The sequence below is a fragment of the Nanorana parkeri genome, unplaced genomic scaffold, assembly GCF_000935625.1.
Source record: "Nanorana parkeri isolate BGI_ZX_2015 unplaced genomic scaffold, ASM93562v1 scaffold1142, whole genome shotgun sequence".
NCBI classification, from domain to species: Eukaryota; Metazoa; Chordata; class Amphibia; order Anura; family Dicroglossidae; genus Nanorana; species Nanorana parkeri.
This window is the reverse complement of record NW_017307410.1, coordinates 482,130-503,090: the sequence shown is the minus strand read 5'-3', so window position 1 is coordinate 503,090 and position 20,961 is coordinate 482,130. Positions and strand designations below refer to the sequence as shown.

The 20,961-nt window shown below is 47.3% G+C and overlaps 1 protein-coding gene across 1 annotated transcript in view; it reads left to right on the top strand.

The window, feature by feature from the left end:
• LOC108796636 (zinc finger protein 845-like) overlaps nt 1-20,961 on the top strand; it is a 32,508-nt gene that overhangs the window by 4,420 nt on the left and 7,127 nt on the right. The window contains 5 exon segments of the mRNA XM_018568135.1: nt 3,757-4,614; nt 10,913-11,729; nt 14,867-15,152; nt 15,690-15,750; nt 16,235-17,195. Coding sequence (XP_018423637.1) covers nt 3,757-4,614; nt 10,913-11,729; nt 14,867-15,152; nt 15,690-15,750; nt 16,235-17,195 — 2,983 coding nt within the window.

The following is a 20,961-nucleotide window of genomic DNA, read 5'->3' as shown; positions in this document are numbered from 1 at the left end:
GTGAGAGGGATGGTGGTGGTGTGAGGGTTAGTGTGATAGAGATGGTGGTGGTGTGAGGGTTAGTGTGATAGGGATGGTGGTGGTGTGAGGGTTAGGGTGATAGAGATGGTGGTGGTGTGAGGCTTAGGGTGATAGAGATGGTGGTGGTGTGAGGGTGATAACGATGGTGGTGTGAGGGTGATAGTGATGGTGGTGGTGTTAGGGTTACTCTTGTAGGGAGGGTTAGTGTTGGGGTTTCCATGGAGATTTGTATATGGGGTAGCATTACAGGGAGAGTTAAGGTTAAGTTTACAAGGAAGGCTCGTGGAATGAACTGGCATTAGGGTGAAGCGAAGAGTTATAGAGGTGAATAATTTGAGAGTTTTAGGCCTGGTTCCCACCTGGGCGTTTTACAGCGCGTTGAAAAGCGCCCTACGCCCAAAAGAAGTACAGGAGCTTCTTTGGGGCGTTTCCATTGGTATTCCCGAGTGTGGCTCGGGGTTAACAAAGCGTACATGTCTTACCTTGTCCGCGATCCCCGCTGTGTCCTATGGCGGCTGCCGACTTCTGTCCCTTGCGAGCGGCCGCGTCGCAGGGGGGTGGAGCCGGCGGGAAGATTGAAAGTGAAAAAAAAAAAAACTTTTTTTTTTTTAGAGAAAATAAGGAAAAAAAAAACGAATCATACCGCCAGTGAAACGCGCGTTTCACTGAACGGAAAAACGTGCTAAAAAACGTGACAAAAAATTAGCTGAAAAAATAAGCTCAGGTGTGAACCAACCTAAAGGTTCCATCTTCAAGGCGTCTGCTGCTAATCTGCATTGGGAATAGAAACTGGGCAAAGTAATCCAACATTCCCCCGCCGGCCCAACAAAATCAGGAACCTTACAGAGTAAGATGTCCAATGCCGGCCCTCTCTGTAGTCTGCATGGTGGCTACGTGGTTTGCATTCTTGCCTTGGGTCTTGGTCATAATCAACAGCCATGAATAATTAAAAGGACAACTACTAATTAAGTCACATGCCCCACCCCCCCTTCCAGTCCACACAGAATTCTGGGACCCCCTTTCCCTCATAGTAAGAAGACATTATCACCTTCTCCATAATAGGTACACAGTCTCCAAAAATAACTTTTATTCAGCTACAACAATTCCAGTCTCCACCTCAAGGCTACAATAAAATGGCCGCCGAACCTCAGGCTCGGCGGACACTTCCTCCTATTGGCAAAAGGTTGCCTTCGAGTGGTGGCTCCAAACTGAACTAAACGGTGTTCTGTCGAGAATGCCGACCCAGTCGAATTTCCCGACCACTCGACAGAACAACGGCTCTCTGTCACTGTCTGGCCTTGCTAAATTATTTGCTCATTCGGCTGGGCGTTACTATGGCAACTTGGAGAGGCGACCGTGTGCCGTATCAGAGGCGAAAGTGTCCTCAGTGTAAGGAGCGGCGGCCATTTTGTTGTAGCCCGGAAGAGTCGTAGAAAAGAAATGTTATCGGTAAAACAAGCTTCCTCCTGGACTGTGTGAACTCAGTTCGGGGCAAGGTAGTAATGTCTTCTTTATTATGAGAGAAGGGGGTCCCAGCACTCCCTGTAGACTGGAAGGTAATGGGGTGACATGACATGTCCTTTATGAAGCACACAGGTGGGGTGGTTACATTTGAATTTGGTCAGAAGGGAAATAAAAGTCTCCTCTTCTTCCTGCCCGGCTCCCCTCTGTTCCCAGCCCCATACCAGGCCTGAGGAAAGCCATATTCCCTATTGTGGGGGGTCAGGCTGATGACTGGGAGCTCTGCTCTGAGGTGTGTGTTCCCCCAGCAATGACAGGTTCTCTTCATCTCCATAGATATGTGTGTCCTGATATGGTTGTCCTCTCTCTTCATGTCTCTCTTCCTCTCTATGTCCGGACTTCTCCCTTTCTATATCTCTTGTAGAATGTGTCACCTGGAGGTTCTTTCCTCGTCCTGTCTTTAGATTTCTGTGTCCGGGGACAACTAAGGAGAAACCTCAAACCTGATCACCTGATGGAGACGGAGCGCGGTCACATGACTGAGAGGATCTTACACCTCACCCTGGAGATCATCTACCTGTTGACCGGAGAGGTGAGGAGGATTCTGGGAGGTCACATGACATTACTTATCACTATTTAGCAGACTTGAAGAAGGAAGTGAAGGATTCTGGGAACCACCATGGATTTACAATGAGATGTAGTGATATCGATTTCTCTTAAAACCCAGGAATGTATTATAGTGAAGAAGCCGTCCGATGATCACATGACTCGCGTGCCACAAGGTTGGAGCAGGAAACAGAGCCCCAGGAAGGAGCCTCCAACTCCTTTCCAAATGTCTGAGATCAAGAATGACAAGAAGATCCTAGAAGTCACCCAGAAGATGATGGAGCTGCTGACAGGAGAGGTGAGCGGTGCCGGGAATTCTGGGACATGATCCAGGAACAGACAAGGGATGTGTCTGGATGGTGACTGTATCATTGTGTGTGTCAGGTTCCTATAAGGTGTCAGGATGTCTCTGTCTATTTCTCCATGGAGGAGTGGGAGTATCTAGAAGGACACCGGGATCTCTACAAGGACGTCATGATGGAGAACCGGCCGCCCCTCACATCACCGGGTAAGAGGAGACTTTCATTTCCTGAGTATTGAGGATCCCCCTAGATACACATCCTCTGATATAAAGACATAGAAACAATGTATTCAGTCAGTGTGTGTGTTTCCTACAGATGGATCCCGGAACAGAAATACCCCAGAGAGATGTCCCCGTCCTCTGTATTCCCGAGATTCCACACAAGAACATCAGGAGATCCCTCAGGCCCATCCTCTGTATTCCCGGGATTCCACACAGGAACATCAGGAGGATCAGGTAGATGGAATTGAGCATCCTAGTGATATAATCTTTGTATTTAATTCACAATACAGAAATTGTTGTACATAACAGAATGCATTTTATCCAGGGTGATGGCCTAATTGAGGTTAAAGTTGAAGGTGAAGAAGAGTCGTCTGTGAGTGATGATGAGCCATGTATGAAGGAGGAACGTTCTCCAGAGATCAGCACAGGTGAGTAATAAACACTAAATCCAGAGAAGACTCCCAGATTCTCCTTGTTCAGTCACTACAACAATCTCTTCTTCTCCCCCCTCCTCTGTCAGTAGACAGTAATGGGGGGGCGGAATGTGTCTAGTGGGGGGAGTCAGGAGCCATCAGCCTCTATTAGACTCCGCCTCTCCTCCTCACATCATGTCATTGTGTGTTACCAGCCAAGAGACGTGACCAGTCTCCCCCCCCACACACACTCTCTGGGGTCTCTCATACATCTCACTACAGGCGGCTTCACTCTCATCTCTATCCACAGACCCCGGAGACACTCAGAGAAACATCAAACCTGAGGAGGAGGAAGAAGTCTGCGTGAAGATTGAAGAGGAGGAGATAATTCCTCCAAAGCCTTGCATTGGTTAGTCATCATTAATGTACATTGATATAGAAGCTTTTGTTTCCCTGCATAGTCTCTACTTTCCCCAGATGAGAAAGTGATGTCATGTAACCTCCCAGAATCCTTCCCACCTCTCCGGTTTGGGGTGTGCACACTTCCACCAACGTGGAGGGGTTGTCACTGTGTAAGCTCTGGCCATGCCTACTAATCTTGAGCAGTGTAGTCACAGATTGGGGCACATCTGTCATCTGATCCCTCCACACCTGGGGGGAGTTTTCCCGATCACTCGCCTCCCGTCACCCTTCATCCAGATCATAGAACAAGAACTCACACAGGAAAGAATTCTTATCTGTGTTCAGATTGCGGGAAATGTTTCACCCGCAAGTCCTCTCTTGTTTACCACAGACGGCTTCACGTAGGCATAAAGCCGTATTCCTGTCCCCAGTGCGGAAAATGTTTCAAAACAAAGTTCCAACTTCTCCAACATCAGAGAACTCACACCAGGGAGAAGCCGTATTCATGTTCTGAATGCGGGAAATCTTTTTCTACGAGTTCAAATCTCGATTTTCACAAGAGAACCCACACAAGGAAAAAGGCGCGCTCATGTTTAGATTGCGGGAGATGCTTTACCACGAGTTCAGCTCTTGCTAATCACAAGAGAACTCACACCGGGGAGAAGCCGTATACATGTTCAGATTGCTGGAAAAGTTTTGCTACGAGAACAAATTATGTTAAACACACGAGGACTCACACGGGGGAGAAGCCGTATTCGTGCTCAGAGTGCGGGAAGTGTTTTACTGAAAGCTCGGCTCTTGTTACTCATAAGAGAATTCACACCGGGGAGAAGCCGTATTCGTGTTCAGATTGTGGGAAATGTTTTACTGCAAATTCGGGTCTTGCTTCTCATAAGAGAATCCACACCGGGGAGAAGCCGTATTCATGTTCGGAATGTGGAAAGTGTTTTAGTAGGAGTAGAATTCTTATTAATCACATGAGAACTCATACAGGGGAGAAGCTGTATTCATGTTCAGAGTGTGGGAAAAGTTTCACTCTGGGATCCAGTCTTGAGTTACATAGAAGAATCCAGACCGGGGAGAAGCCCTATTCATGTTCAGAGTGCGGCAAATGTTTTACTGCGAATTCAGGTCTTGCTTCTCATAAGAGAATCCACACGGGGGACAAACAGTATTCATGTTCAGAGTGCTCTTAAACTTCACATGAAAACTCACACTTTGTAGAAAAAGTATTCATGGCTATAATAAATATTTATATATCTTTTTCATAGTATAAGTGCAACTTGAATTTTCACACGAGATCTCACACCGGGCCGAAGCCACATTCATGTTCGGAAAGTTGTAAAGTTTTACTGCAAGTTCAGCTCTTGTTACCCATAAATGATCTCACACCGAGAAGAAGGCGAGTTCATGATCGGAGTGTGGAAAAAGTTTTACCCAGAAAATAGAAATATTCTGTTACGTCATAAAAATCACACCGGGCAGACGCCATATTCATGATGAAAATGCAGCTTCTCAGCCAATCAAGTGCTGTCTGTTTGAGGCTAATCCAGTGGTTCCTCCCTTGTGCTCACTCTATATAAACTCAGTGGAGCTCACAGCTCGAGCAACGCTTCTCCTGAGCTAGTCGCCAAGCCCCAGTCTGCTGTTGAAGTCTCTGTTCTTGACTTCCCTGGAAATCCTTCTCAGCCATCAGTCTTGACCTTCATCTTGTCTCCTGGTATCCGTGTCCCCAGCCTGCCCTGACCTTCCACTTGTCTCCTGGTATCCGTGTCCCCAGCCTGCCCTAACCTTCCGCTTGTCTCCTGGTATCCGTGACATCAGCCTGCCCTGACCTTCATCTTGTCTCCTGGTATCCGTGACATCAGCCTGCCCTGACCTTCATCTTGTCTCCTGGTATCCGTGACATCAGCCTGCCCTGACCTTCCTCTTGTTTCCTGGTATCCGTGTCATCAGCCGGCCCTAAACTTCAACTTGTGTTCTGGTATATGTGTCCGCAGCCTACCCTGCTCGGTGGCCTTGTCAACCATTGTCTCCTGTTAGCAGAGTAGGGTTAACCAAGGGGTCACCAGCATGGAGAGTAGTCCATCTGCACCATCAGGAGCTCTGGTGAATACCGGCTGGTCCTTGCACTCCGCGCCTTGGCAATCCCAGCTACCAACTCTGCATCATGGTACTCCACTACGTCGAGACATGCAGACTAGGCTCCAGTGTTGGTGGCTGATTTTTCAGCGTACATCCTTGTTATGATGATCCTTGGCTTCCATACCCCCAGGTATTTCATTAAGAGACAGAAGAGTCAACCCCTTCTCCCCAGGGGGGTGTTGGGTGTTGGGGGATCCTCTGCTCAGACTTGTCTCCCCTCTCCTATTTCAGCCCAGCTTTAAAATTCCCTCTCTGTCATGGTGGGTCTGAGGCCTGAACAACCAAATGGGTCTGTCTCTATGGACCAGGTAGCCCGTGCTTCAATCCTTCAGAGGTCAGGGTTAGTCTCTACTCCCTGCATTCAGGGGGCTTCACCCATCTGCGTGCACCATTTTTTTTCTCTCTTCATCCTTGGAACAGGTAGTTCCTTCCACATAGGATGATCCTGTATTTGATAGATCTTCTAGATTGGACTCCATGGGACACCTCACTTCCTGTGGTGGCTATTGGAAAGGAAGTGAAGGGAAATCTCCCCAAAGGAAAACAGATGGCTGAAACGTTATTAGCCGTTATATATTCAGTATTGGTACTGTACTACGGTTGCAACAACTAATCAATTCAATCGATGAGAATCGTTGTCAATGATTCTCATTATCGATTAGTTGATTCCCCCCCACTGACTGGGAGCCGTTGCGGTCTGTATCAGAAGGGACACAGTCCACTGCAGCCAGCTCCCAGCGGGGAGTAGAGACCACTGCTGCCGCTACGCCTCCGTTGCTCCCCTGTGCCCCCTCTTCTGCCATCGGTAGAAAGCCGGTGTCAAGTCTCCCATCCAGCGGCTGGAAGCAATAACCAGCCTGCTATTGGCTACTTGACATTGCAATAGCTGATAGCAGGCTGGCTATTGCACCCGTCTGCTGTCAATCAGCAGAAGAGGACCTGAAAGAGAACTTTCTCCTTCCGTTCCCTCCTCTACTGTTTTTAACAACAGGCAGCAGGTGGGTGCAATAACCAGCCTGCTATCGGCTACTGCAGTTTCAAATAGCCAATAGCGGACTGGCTATTGCTCCCAGCCACTGCCTGCTGTGTTTACATTCAGCTGTCTCAGCAGGCAGCTGTCATTCCCCAGTGAAGTGGTAAAGGGGACACTAGGGGTCTAATAGGCCCCTAATGTCACCTTAAAGAGAATCCGTCACCTGCAATGTGCTATCACATAAGGGGCTTGTGAGCTCCCCCCGTGTGATAGCACAGTGGGCGGGCCCGGAGATACAAATCATCCAATAAAATGGAGTTCTTTGTCACAGCACTGAGATGGTTAACTGTCCAAAACCACGAGGCCACGCCCAAATTTGACGTCTTTTGGTTCCTGTTTTAGCCAAAATCTAGATAGAGCGGAATGTTCATTTCATGGAACTCTGATACAGCGGTCTGTGTTGAAGAACTAAACGTGTCTGGTTTCTAGTGATATACCATTTTAGGAAACATGGCTGCCCTACAACAAATCTCCCGAGGCGGCCCTACAACAAGTCTCCCGAGGCGGCCCTACAACAAGTCTCCCGAGGCGGCCCTACAACAAGGCTCCCGAGGCGCATCCCTAATTTTCAGCCTAAATTCTACCTCCCCTGACAAATTCTGCTGCGGGATGTGTTGTGGTGTCATTCATTTCAATGGCAACCTAAACACGCCTCCTGCCCACTGTGTGATCGCCAGCGCGGTACCGCAATGCTGTGCGTTCTGGTGCGGTGTGCTTGCAAAAAATTGTGTGTGCGATTTTATTGTGATGATTTCTCTATCTCATGTTGGAGACATGGACTCCGCTCTCTGCCCTGCCCTGCCCTAATCAAGTGTCTCTCTCGGCTCAGTCCTCACACTTCCGCCCTGTGGTTACGGCACTTCCGCTGTGTGCGTTCCAAGGCCGCCCAGCCTATTGCTGGTTGCCATAGTGATGGCCAGTCAAGTGAGGACAATCTTGCAGAGGCCAGCTTGTGCTAGAGAACCGTCTATTGCAGTCTGAAGCCACCACTAGAGGGCGACCGTCTGCCATATCAAAGGAGGAAGTGTCCTCAGTGCAAGGAGCGGCAGCCATTTTGTTATAGCCCGAAAGAGGCGTAGAGTAGAACTGTTATCACTAAAAGAAGCTTCCTCCTGGACAGTGTGAGCTCAGTTCAGGGGAAGGTAATAATGTCTTCTTACTATGAGAGTAGAAAAAGAGAAGGAGGTCCCAGCACTCTCTGTGGAAGGGAATGGGGGTCATGTGAGTCAGTCAGGTGGCATGTCCTGATATTGTTGTCCTCCCTCTTCATGTCTCTCTTCCTCTCTGTGTCCGTACTTCTCCCTTTCTATATCTCTTGTAGAATGTGTCACCTGGAGGTTCTTTCCTCGTCCTGTCTTTAGATTTCTGTGTCCGGGGACAACTAAGGAGAAACCTGATCACCTGATGGAGATGGAGCGCGGTCACATGACTGAGAGGATCTTACACCTCACCCTGGAGATCATCTACCTGCTGACCGGAGAGGTGAGGAGGATTCTGGGAGGTTACATGACGTCACTCTTATCTCTAATAATAAAACGCAGACCTGACCGGAGAGGTGAGGAGGATTCTGGGAGGTCACATGACATCACTCTTATCTCTAATAATAATACACAGACCCGTGTACAGAAGTTGCTGATTTTATGGACCTCCATTGATTTCCTGGAATATAAATGATTTGGTTTATTTCTCTTTATTCATATTTCTTTGTCTGGTAAATCCCAGGACTGTATTGTAGTGAGGAGTCAGTGTGACGATCACATGACTGGCGTGTCACCAAGTTGGAGCCGGAAACTGAGCCCCATGGCGGAAACTCCAACTCCCTCCCCGCCAGCTGAGAGACATAAGAAGATTCTAGAAGTCACCCAGAAAATGATTGGTCTGCTGACTGGAGAGGTGAGCGGTGCCGGGAATTCTGGGACATGATCCAGGAACAGACAAGGGATGTGTCTGGATGGTGACTGTATCATTGTGTGTGTCAGGTTCCTATAAGGTGTCAGGATGTCTCTGTCTATTTCTCCATGGAGGAGTGGGAGTATCTAGAAGGACACCGGGATCTCTACAAGGACGTCATGATGGAGAACCGGCCGCCCCTCACATCACCGGGTAAGAGGAGACTTTCATTTCTTGAGTATTGAGGATCCCCCTAGATACACACATCCTCTGATATAAAGACATAGAAACAATGTATTCAGTCAGTGTGTGTGTTTCCTACAGATGGATCCAGGAACAGGAATACCCCAGAGAGATGTCCCCGTCCTCTGTATTCCCGGGACTCCACACAGGAACATCAGGAGATCCCTCAGACCCGTCCTCTCTATTCCCGGGATTCCACACAGGAACATCAGGAGATCCCTCAGGAGGATGAGGTAGATAGTAACATGATCTTTGTATTTCATTCACAATGCAGAAAATGTTGCAAATAACAGAGTCCGTGTTCTCCAGGCTGATGGTCTAATTGTGGTTAAAGTTGAAGATGAAGAAGATCCGTCTGTGAGGGGTGACGAGTCGTGTGCGGAGGAGGAAATCGCTCCGGAGATCAGCACAGGTGGGTAGGGCTGCAGCTAACACTTATTGTTATAATCGATTATGTAGCCGATTACTAACTTCGATTAATCGGATAATGATTTACAAAAATATTGTCATTTATTTAACATAAAATACACAAATGCATCTTTACAAACATAAAGTTTACTTCAGAATAAAACGGTATACAGAGGAGGAACGGGGCTGCAGCATAGACACAGGGGGCAGAGAAGGACCAGGGCAGCAGCGGAAGTATGGGGGAGGTGGGGGGTGGGCAGCAGGGAATGCAGTCACAGCAGTCTCTCCTCACCACTGGTTCCGTCTGCAGTGCTCTGTGTCCTCGCTGCCTCTGCCCATACAGGTGGGGATTGAAAGGGACACAGACCACTGCAGCCAGCACCAGCAGGGAGGAGAACGGAGGAGCAGAGCGGCAGCAACTAATCGATGATGAGAATTGCTACGAAAGATTCTCATTATCGATTATAATCGATTAGTTGTTGCAGCCCTAGAAAAGAGTCCCAGATTCTCCTTGTTCAGTCCCTACAACAATCTCTTCTTCTCCCCTCCCACTCCTCTGTCAGTAGACAGTAATGGGGGGACGGAATGTGTCTAGTGGGGGGAGTCAGGAGCCATCAGCCTCTATTAGACTCCGCCTCTCCTCCTCACATCATGTCATTGTGTGTTACCAGCCAAGAGACGTGACCAGTCTCCCCCCCACACACACTCTCTGGGGTCTCTCATACATCTCAGTACAGGGGGCTTCACTCTCATCTTTATTCACAGACCTTGGAGACCCTCAGAGAGACGTCAAAGCTGAGGAGGAGGAAGAAGTCTGTGTGAAGATTGAAGAGGAGGAGATAATTCCTATAAAGATTTCCATTGGTTAGTAATTATCAATGTATATATGAGAAGCTGTTTCCCTGCTCTCTGCCTTCCTCCAGCTGAGAAAGTGATGTCATGTGACCTCCCAGAATCCTCCTCACCTCTCCGGTCAGGTCTGTGTTTTATTAATAGAGATAACAGTGATGTCATGTGACCTCCCAGAATCCTCCTCACCTCTCCGGTCAGGTCTGTGTTTTATTAATAGAGATAACAGTGATGTCATGTGACCTCCCAGAATCCTCCTCACCTTTCCGGTCAGGTCTGTGTTTTATTAATAGAGATAACAGTGATGTCATGTGACCTCCCAGAATCCTCCTCACCTCTCTGGTCTGGGGTATAAACACTTCCACCAAAGTGGAGGGATTGTCACTGTGTGAGCTCTGGCCATGGCTACTGATCTGGAGCAGATGGTGGGAGGAGCTCAATGACGGTGATGTACATAATCCCGCCAGGACACTCTTACAACAAGGAAAGCACGGATAAAACCTTTTCCAGGCCGAGAGCCGATACTTTTCCTTAACTATTCACAGATACCGAATATGATATATATATTTTTTTGGTGTGTGTCATGTGACAGAAACAATACAGACGAATGGACAGTGGTGGAGCGCCAGGGCCCGGACGCAGCTGCAATCTCTGTGATCGTGGTAGTTCTGCCACTGACTCTAAGGTGTAGGGGAACCAGTCAGAGCTGCAACTGCTTTGTATTATAATGGTTTTTAATGCCCTTCTGCCCCTTATCTCCTCCAGGTGACCAACACATCGTGAGTGACATGGGGACACATCTGTCATCTGATCCCTCTACACCTGGGGGGAGTTTTCCCGATCGCTTACCTCCCGTCACCCATCATCCAGATCATAGAACAAGAACTCACACAGGAAAGAATTCTTATCTGTGTTCAGATTGCGGGAAAGGTTTCACCCACAAGTCTTCTCTCGTTTCCCACGGACGGCTTCACGTAGGCATAAAGCCGTATTCCTGCCCCCAGTGCGGAAAATGTTTCAACACAAAGTTCCAACTTCTCCAACATCAGAGAACTCACACCGGGGAGAAGCCGTATTCATGTTCTGAATGCGGGAATTCTTTTTCTTCGAGTTCAAATCTTGATTCTCACAGGAGGACCCACACAAGGGAAAAGGCGCACTCATGTTCAGATTGCGGGAGAAGTTTTACCACGAGTTCAGCTCTTGTTAATCACAAAAGAACTCACACCGGGGAAAAGCCGTATTTATGTTTAGAGTGCGGGAAAAGATTTACTACAAGTACAACTCTTGTTAAACACACAAGGACTCACACCGGGGAGAAGCCGTATTCGTGTACAGAGTGTGGGAAGTGTTTTACTGAGAGTACAGCTCTTATTTATCACAAGAGGACTCACACGGGGGAGAAGCCGTATTCATGTACAGATTGTGGGAAATGTTTTACCGCAAATTCAGCTCTTGTTACTCATAAGAGAATTCACACGGGGGAGAAGCCGTATTCATGTTCGGAATGTGGAAAGTGTTTTAGTAGGAGTACAATTCTTATTAATCACATGAGAACTCACACAGGCGAGAGGCCGTATTCATGTTCAGAATGTGGGAAATGTTTCACTCTGGGATCCAGTCTTGAGTTGCATAAAAGAATCCACACCGGGGAGAAGCCCTATTCATGTTCAGACTGCGGGAAAAGTTTTACTCAGCAGAGCGCTCTTAAACTTCATATGAAAACTCACACGTGGTAGAAGTATTCACGGCTGTAATACAGTTCTTTTCTACAAGTGCAACTTTAGTTTTCACATGAGATCTCACACCGGGCAGAAGCCGTATTCACGTTCGCAATGCAGAAATTGTGCTCAGTTTTTGCTTGGTATAAGAGAACTCACTCCAGGGAGAAGCCATATTCATGTTCGTTGTGCGGGAAGGGTTTACCGCATGTTCGACTCTTGTTACTTATAAGCCGTATTCGTGTTTAGTGTGGAAAAGGTGTTACGGCAACTTCCGCTCTTTTTGCCCATAAATGAAATCCCATCAGGAAGAAGCCGTATTTATGATCAAAGTGTGGAAAAGGTTTTACCCAGGAAACAGAAACCTTCTATTACGTACACCTAAAAACGTCCACTGGTCTTCTTGCACAACTATGAACTATGTGCGGAAGAGGTTCACCAACGCCTTCTGAATGAGATTCTGATACTTGCACCATCACGGCCAGGGTACCAGAGATGGCTGGGGCAGATGGATGAGCTTTTTTTTTGCTGTACAGAATGTGCCACACCCATATCCCTTTCCCGTTGTCGTGTGGAGCGGGAAGTGATAGTGAATCCACTAGGCACTGGACAACCATGGCTAAGACGTGTCTGACTGGACACACTGATAAGCATAGTTTCTGGAAGGGTGTGAGGGGGCGCATAGCTGACGTTTTCCCTTTAAGGGATCTAAGAAAGTGGGAGATGTCTATAGCTCCCCAATGATCCATCGGGGGGCGCCACCATAGTCTGGATCTGAATTATAGAGCGCCATTGGCAGTCATCCGTGAAGGTAATGGCACGCACTTGCCTAGATTCTAATAAGGCCCTGAAGTGTGAGCCCCGCGTGCCAGGAGGGGAATGTGGATTGCCAATAACAGGCATCGTGGGCCACATTGATGGGGAGAGATTCAAGGACGAAACGGCTACTTCTGCTCCCCTCATTGGCGCCTGAACATGTGGATTGGGCCAAGACCGCAGGGGAAGTTTAGGCAATGTCCAAGGAACGGCGCTGATAGGAAGGTCGCACGTATCTCCTTCCAAACCCACCCATAGCGCGCTGTCAGCGTTGCGACTCCAATCCACTATCCGCGCTACGTGTACAGGAACCATCTTCCTGCAGTTTGCTGTTGTCGCCATGCACAGTAACGTCGTGGTTTTATCCCTCTGAGGATTTCTATACATTTAGGTGTATGTCGCTGTTGCCATGGTTACATTTATAATGGACTTTGGTTTTCCCGCTTGTTACCATGAAATATACATCGGAGATTTATTTCCCTTTTTTGTTTTCTGTGTTTTATTTCATTCTCTTATAACTATTCCCATCATACGGACGCAGTCACGGGTCACAAAGGTAGGCGCGGGGCTTGAAAATCCGCTCGTCCAACACTGGGACCCGGGGGAATTATCTATCGGTAGGACTCCTGACTGAGCTGGGGGCATTAGCAGTAGACGTCTGGAAGCTGAAACCCCAACACTAGGCCTCAAACTATTCACCCCCATGGCTGTGACCTTTATCACCGTCTGTAACCCTAATGCCGGCCTTCCCTGTGCACACAACCTGAACTCTTCCTGTAACACTAATCCTAATAACCCCAACACTTCCTGTAACCCCAACACCAGCACTGCCTGTAACCCTAATAATACCAACACTTCCTGTACCCTAACACCAGCACTTCCTGTAACCCTAACACTTCCTGTAACCCTAATAATACCAACACTTCCTGTAACCCCAACACCTCCTCTAACCCTAATAATACCAACACTTCCTGTACCCTAACACCAGCACTTCCTGTAACCCTAACACTTCCTGTAACCCTAATAATACCAACACTTCCTGTAACCCTAACACCAGCCCTTCCTGTAACCCTAATAATACCAACACTTCCGGTAACCCCAACACCTCCTCTAACCCTAATAATACCAACACTTCCTGTAACCCTAACACCAGCACTTCCTGTAACCCTAATAATACCAACACTTCCTGTAACATCAACACTTCCTGTAACCCTAATAACATCAACACTTCCTGTAACATCAACACTTCCTGTAACCCTAATAACATTAACACTTCCTGTAACATCAACACTTCCTGTAACCCTAATAACATCAACACTTCCTATAACCCTAATAACACCAACATTTCCTCTAACCCTAACACTTCCTGTAACCCTAATAAAACCAACACTTTCTGTAACCCTAATAACATCAACACTTCCTGTAACATCAATACTTCCTATAACCCTAATAATACCAACATTTCCTATAACCTTAATCCTAATAACCCCAACACTTCCTGTAACCCTAATAACATCAACACTTCCTGTAACCCCAACACTTCCTGTAACCCTAATAAAACCAACACTTCCTGTAATCCTAATAACATCAACACTTCCTGTAACCCCAACACTCCCTGTAACCCTAATAACACCAACACTTCCTGTAACCCTAATAAAACCAACACTTCCTGTAACCCTAATAACATCAATACTTCCTGTAACCGTAACACTCAGACCCCATTCACACTGAGCGACATGCAAATCGCGCGACTTTGAGCGACGTGTCGCGCGACATCTTCCTATTGGGCTGTATGCAATCAGGAGCAATATCGCTCAAAATCGCTCTAAAAAAGGGTCATGTAGAAGCGACAAGCTACCAGCGACGAGCTACAAGCGATATTGAGCGATATTGAGCGACATTGAGCGACGAGATGTGAACAGCTCCATTGAATTGTATTGGTGAAGCTACATAGAGCGATATAGTGCGGAAATATGAGCGATATCGCTACAAAAATCGCGCGATAAATCGCTCAATGTGAACGGGGCCTTACTGTAACCCTAAAACCACAAAGATGGTAGAAAAGCTCACATGGGTTATAGCGCCCTCCCTGACTCTATCCAAAACTAGAAAAGAAAGTTGTGGGTTCCGTTTTATATAAATGATCAGATTAGATAGAAGTGTCGCTCTGGGCTGATCATAGAGTTCCAGGATCAGCATTATACACATAGAGAGGAGGAATGAGGCCTCAAATGTTCCTCTTTTCTTTTTAAAACTAAACTTCTACAGATCAGATAAATCTCCTCCATATAGTTCTATATCCTTTTATTATCATTCTATAATTTCTCTGTCTCAGGCTGGAGACACGGACTCCTCTCTCATCCCTGATCCTGTGTCTCTCTCCACTCTGTCCTCACACTTCCGCCCTGTGGTTCCCGCACTTCCGCTGTGTGCGTTCCAAGGCAGCCCAGCCGATTCCTGGTTGCCATAGTCACCGTATATTGATGTGCGGAGCCACCACTAGAGGGAGACAGTCCCTCCGTGTTAGAAGAAGTGTCGGTGCAAGGCGCGGCGGCCATTTTGTTGTAGCCAAGAACAGTTTGGCGAGTGCAACTGCTGAAAGAAACGTCTTCCTGGACAGTGTGAGCCCGTTGCGGAGGAGGTAATAATGTCTTCTAATTATGAGAGAAGGGGGTCCCAGAGGTCTGTGTTATCAGGAGATCCCTCAGGCCTGTCCTCTGAATTCCCGGGACTCCACACACAGGAACATCAGGAGATCCCTCAGGAGGATCAGGTAGATAGTAGGGATGTCCCGATACCAGGCATTTCCCCGATTCTTAGGGCCGATACTGGCCCTTTAGATTTTTAAACCGCAGCGTCTGCTGAGTTCCCGAACTTGTTGGGACCTCGGCATGTAGGGCGCTCTGCTGGGATGTACGGCACTCTGCGGATATCTGTATTTCGCTCTGGTGAGAAACTGCCTAATATCATCAGTCTGTGTTGCTTTAGGGAATAAAGTCACCTGGCCCTTTAAGAAAAAGTATCGGTAATTGGTATCGGCGAGTACCTGAGGGAAAGTACTTGTGGCATTGGGACATCCCTAGTAGATAGTAACATCATCTTTGTATTTCATTCACAATGCAGAAAATGTTGCAACTAACAGAATCCGTGTTCTCCAGGGTGATGGCATAATTGTGGCTGAAGATGAAGAAGATGCATACCTGATGGATGATGAATTGTGTAAGGAGGAGGAACGTTCTCCAGAGATCAGCACAGGTGAGGAATAAACACTAAATCCAGAAAAGAGTCCCAGATTCTCCTTGTTCAGTTCCTACAACAATCTCTTCTTCTCCCCTCCCCCCTCCTCTGTCAGTAGACAGTAATGGGGGGACGGAATGTGTCTAGTGGGGGGAGTCAGGAGCCATCAGCCTCTGTTACACTCCGGCTCTCCTCCTCACATCATGCCATTGTGTGTTACCAGCCAAGAGACGTGACCAGTCTCCCCCCACACACACTCTCTGGGGTCTCTCATACAACTCAGTACAGGGGGCTTCACTCTCATCTTTAGTGACAATACATTTCAGTATTAAAGAGAAATCCGGTATTTTTCAAAATAATTTTGTATACGTTTAGTTCTCTGCTCTCCACTCATATATGTGAGGGGCGGAGCTTTGTCTTGTATTATAATGGTTCTTAATGCCCTTCTGCCCCTTATCTCCTCCAGGTGACCAACACATCATGGGGGCACATCTGTCATCTGATCCCTCCACACCTGGGGGGAGTTTTCCCGATCGCTCACCTCCCATCACCCATCATCCAGATCATAGAACAAGAACTCACACAGGAAAGGATTCATATCTGTGTTCAGATTGCGGGAGATGTTTTACCACAAGTACAGCTCTTATTATTCACAAGAGGACTCACACCGGGGAAAAGCCATATTTATGTTCAGAGTGTGGGAAAGGTTTTACAATAAGTACATTTCTTGTTATTCACAAGAGAACTCACACAGGGGAGAAGCCATATTCATGTTCAGAGTGCGGGAAAAGATTTGCTACAAGTACAACTCTGGTTAAACACAAGAGGATTCACACCGGGGAGAAGCCGTATTTATGTTTAGAGTGCGGGAAAATATTTGCTACAAGTACAACTCTGGTTAAACACAAGAGGACCCACACCGGGGAGAAGCCGTATTTATGTTCACATTGCGGGAAAATATTTGCTACAAGTACAACTCTGGTTAAACACAAGAGGACTCACACCGGTGATAAACCGTATTCGTGCTCAGAGTGTGGGAAGTGTTTTACTGAAAATTCCAGTCTTGTTACTCACAAGAGGACTCACACCGGAGAGAAGCCGTATTTATGTTCAGAGTGCGGAAAAAGATTTACTATAAGTACAACTCTTGTTACTCACAAGAGGACTCACACCGGAGAGAAGCCGTATTTATGTTCACATTGCGGGAAAAGTTTTACTGCCAATTCATCTCTTGTTACTCATAAGAGAATTCACACGGGAGAGAAGCCGTATCCATGTGCGGAATGTGGAAAGTGTTTTAGTAGGAGGACAATTCTTAATAATCACATAAGAACTCACACCGGGGAGAAGCCGTATTCATGTTCAGAGTGCGGGAAAAGTTTCACTCAGCATAGAACTCTTAAACTTCATATGAGGACTCACACTTGGTAGAAGTATTCATGGCTATAATAGAGTTCTTTTCTATAAGTATAACTTTATTTTTCACATGTGATCTCACACCGTGATGTAGAAATTGTTTCCGTTTTTTGCTTCCTATACGAGAACTCACTGCAGGGAGAAGCCATATTCATGTTCGGTGTGTGGGAAATGTTGAACCATGTGCGGAAGAGGTTACTGTGGTCCACACACCAACACCTTCAGAATGAGATTCTTAGCCTTGCTCCCCTTCCGGCACACTACCAGAGACGGCTGTGCCAGATGAATGCAGTTTTGGTGCAGGACAGAAACCATCTTCAATCTGATTGCTGTTGTCACTCTGTCACCAAGAACAGTAACGTCATCGTTTTATCCCTCTCAATACTTTAATATTATTCGTTGAGATGTATGCCACTGTTGCCATGGTTACTTTTATAATAGACTTTGGTTTTCCCGCTTACAACCAATAAATATACATTTGGAGTTTTATGTCTTTTTGTTTTCTGTGTTTGATTTCATTCTCTTATAACTATCCCCATCAGACGGACGCAGTCACAGGTCACATAGGTAGGCGGTTCCTTTGAAAAAGACGTATAGCGAGTAACAACATGCGCGCCTTTCATCCTCAGGAAGGCTGACCTTCATCTTGTCTCCTGGTATCCTTGTCTTCAGCCTGCCCTGACCCTCCGCTTGTCTCCTGGTATCCTTGTCCTCAGCCTGCCCTAACCTTCCGCTTGTCTCCTGGTATCCGTGACATCAGCCTACCCTGACCCTCCGCTTGTCTCCTGGGATCCATGTCATCAGCCTGCCCTGACCTTCCGCTTGTCTCCTGGTATCCGTGTCCTCAGCCTACCTTGAATTCTAGCCTTGTCCACCAGCGTTCGGTGTCAGCAGAGTAGGGTGAAGCTAGGGGTCTCCATCTGGAGCCAGCACACAGTGTAGTCCATCTCCACCAGCAGGAGCTCTGGTGAATACTAGGTGGTCCTTAGACTCCGGCCCTGGGGGACCCCACGCTACCTACTCTGCATTCTGGTGTTCCGCTTCGTCTGGACTTCCTGTCATCCTCTGCCAATCCTAGCTCTCAGTCGCCATATACTACCTGCACCTTAGGTGTCCCAATGTATCCCGGGTCCACGCCCTTGAGTCCGATCCTGACAATGTTAGGGTCCCGGAATGGTTACTGTGGGAATTGGAGGGAAGGAGAGTGTTAATGTCACAGGAAGTGTTGGTGTTCTTTACAGGGCTTGTTTTAGGGTTACAGGAAGTGCTGGTGTTGGAGTTACAGGAAGTGTTGGTATTTTTAGGGTTACAGGAAGTGTTGGTGTTGGAGTTACAGGAAGTGTTGGTATTTTTAGGGTTACAGGAAGTGCTGATGTTAGTGTTACAGGAAGAGTTCAGGTTGTGTGTACAGGGAAGGCCGGCATTAGGGGTACAGACGGTGATAAAGGTCACAGTCATGGTGGTGAATAGTTTGAGGCCTAGTGTTGGGGTTTCAGCTTCCAGACGTCTACTGCTAATGCCCCCAGCTCAGTCAGGAGACCTACTGATAGATGTCCCAAAGGGACACAGATGGTAGAGAAGCTCACATGGGTTTTTGCGCCCTCCCTGACTCTATCCAAAACTAGAAAAGAAAGAAAGTTGTGGGTTCTATTCTATACAAATGATAAGATTAGATAGAAGTGTCGCTCTGGCTGATCGTAGAGTTCCAGTATCAGTACTATACACATAGAGAGGAGGAATGAGGCCTCAAATGTTCCTCTTTTTAAAGGAGAATTATGACCTGAGGGCAAATAAAAATACTCCTTACCTTTATTATATTAGCATTCTTCCTTTTTTCTGAAGTCACATCACAGCTAAAGTCATCAAAACCCACAGGAAACGGCCACCTCCAGCCCTGCTCCAAGCTCCTTTCCTCTTAGGGGGCGTTAACAGTTGATCCAGCCCGCCCTCAGTTTTTTTTTTTTTTCAAATTCTCCTTCTGCTGTGGCCGCGCTTTCTCTCATCGCGCACTGCTGTGTTTTGTCAGAGCGTGCACGCTGGCATTTGGGAGCAGGAGGCGGAGTCTCAAGTGAAAAGGCAGCAGCCAATAGATGTTTAGAAGTGAACTGCTGACTCAGCCTCCCTGCAATTTCAGTGCTCTTTCCCTTCTCTCATCAGTGATCTGGATGTCAGCATGACACAGGGGAGAGAGGGAGAGGAGCCCACTGTCACTGGGGATCCCTGCTGCGCCCCCCCCCCCCCCCCTCTCTCCCTTCCCTGTGTCACGCTGACATCCTAGAATCACTGGGGATAGCTGAAGAGAGAGGGGAAAGAGGGCTCTCTCTCCATCATTTATCACATATGAGCAAGTCCATATATGGTGAATGATGTCACTGGGCATCCCTGCAGACTGGCAAGCATCCGATCAGCAGGGATCCCCAGTGACATCATTTGCCATATATGGACTTGCTCATATGTGGTAAATCTCTCCCTGCCCTGTGTCACGCTGACATCTTAGAAGAGAGGGGGAGGGAGGAGCATATAAAAAAAGTTTTTAAAAAAACCCCAAAATGTTTAACTCTCCCACCCCCACGTTTACGCAGATATAAACGTAAACACGCGTACGGTGCACCAGCGCGCGAAAACGACAATTGCGCTACACACGTTGCATATCGCCGCGAACGTCGCAGTAAGAACAATCATTTTAGGGCCATCAATCGCCGATAACTCTAAACTGATGAGCGGTAAAAGCTTTTAAAGCGTCGCCTATGGCCAATTTTGGGTATTATCATTTTTTTGAGGTTTCGCGCGAGCACGCAATTTTAAGGCTTGACATGTTTGGTGTCTTTTTACCCGACGTGACCCCGTCTTTTAAATTTTACCAAAAAATTGGGTAATAATAAATGTTTTATCATTTAATATAGAGGGAACAGTTTTTTTTTTTTTTTTAATTTCGGTAATTTGTCCTTAATATAGTAAAAAATAAAACCCGTAGTGGTGAATAAATACCACCAAAAGAAAGCTCTATCTGTCCCTAAAAAATTGTATAAAATTAATTTCAGTACAGCGCTGCATGACGGAATAAATGTCAGCAATGACAGGTTCTCTTCATCTCCATAGATAGGTGTGTCCTGATATGGTTGTCCTCCCTCTTCATGTCTCTCTTCCTCTCTGTGTCCATACTTCTCCCTTTCTATATCTCTTGTAGAATGTTTCACCTGGAGGTTCTTTCCTCGTCCTGTCTTTAGATTTCAACTAAGGAGAAACCTCAAACCTGATCACCTGATGGAGATGGAGCGCGGTCACATGACTGAGAGGATCTTACACCTCACCCTGGAGATCATCTACCTGCTGACCGGAGAGGTGAGGAGGATTCTGGGAGGTCACATGACATCACTCTTATGTACATTCTTCCACCCAGTCTTACCTTCACCTGCACCATGCTCCATTCTCACCACTGCGCCCATGCCTGCACCCCCCAACTCCCCCCCGACTCCAGCAGTCCTCTTTTGCTTCTTCTATCATGCTTGCACATCCCCGCCCCCCCCTACCCCCCAGCTCTCACCCCCATGCTTGTACCCACAACATGCCTGAGGCCCTTCTCTCCCTAACTTACCTCAATGCTCCACCCCAACCCCACGTTCCCAACACTGCATATGCAGGCCCCCTTTACCCCACCATGCCTACTCCCTTCTTCTCTTTTCAGTACATCTGTACCCCTTCTCACTCTATATCTGCACTGGCCGCCGATCTCTCAACCCCCCTCCCTTCCGAGTAATACTGCATGGCCTCAAAACT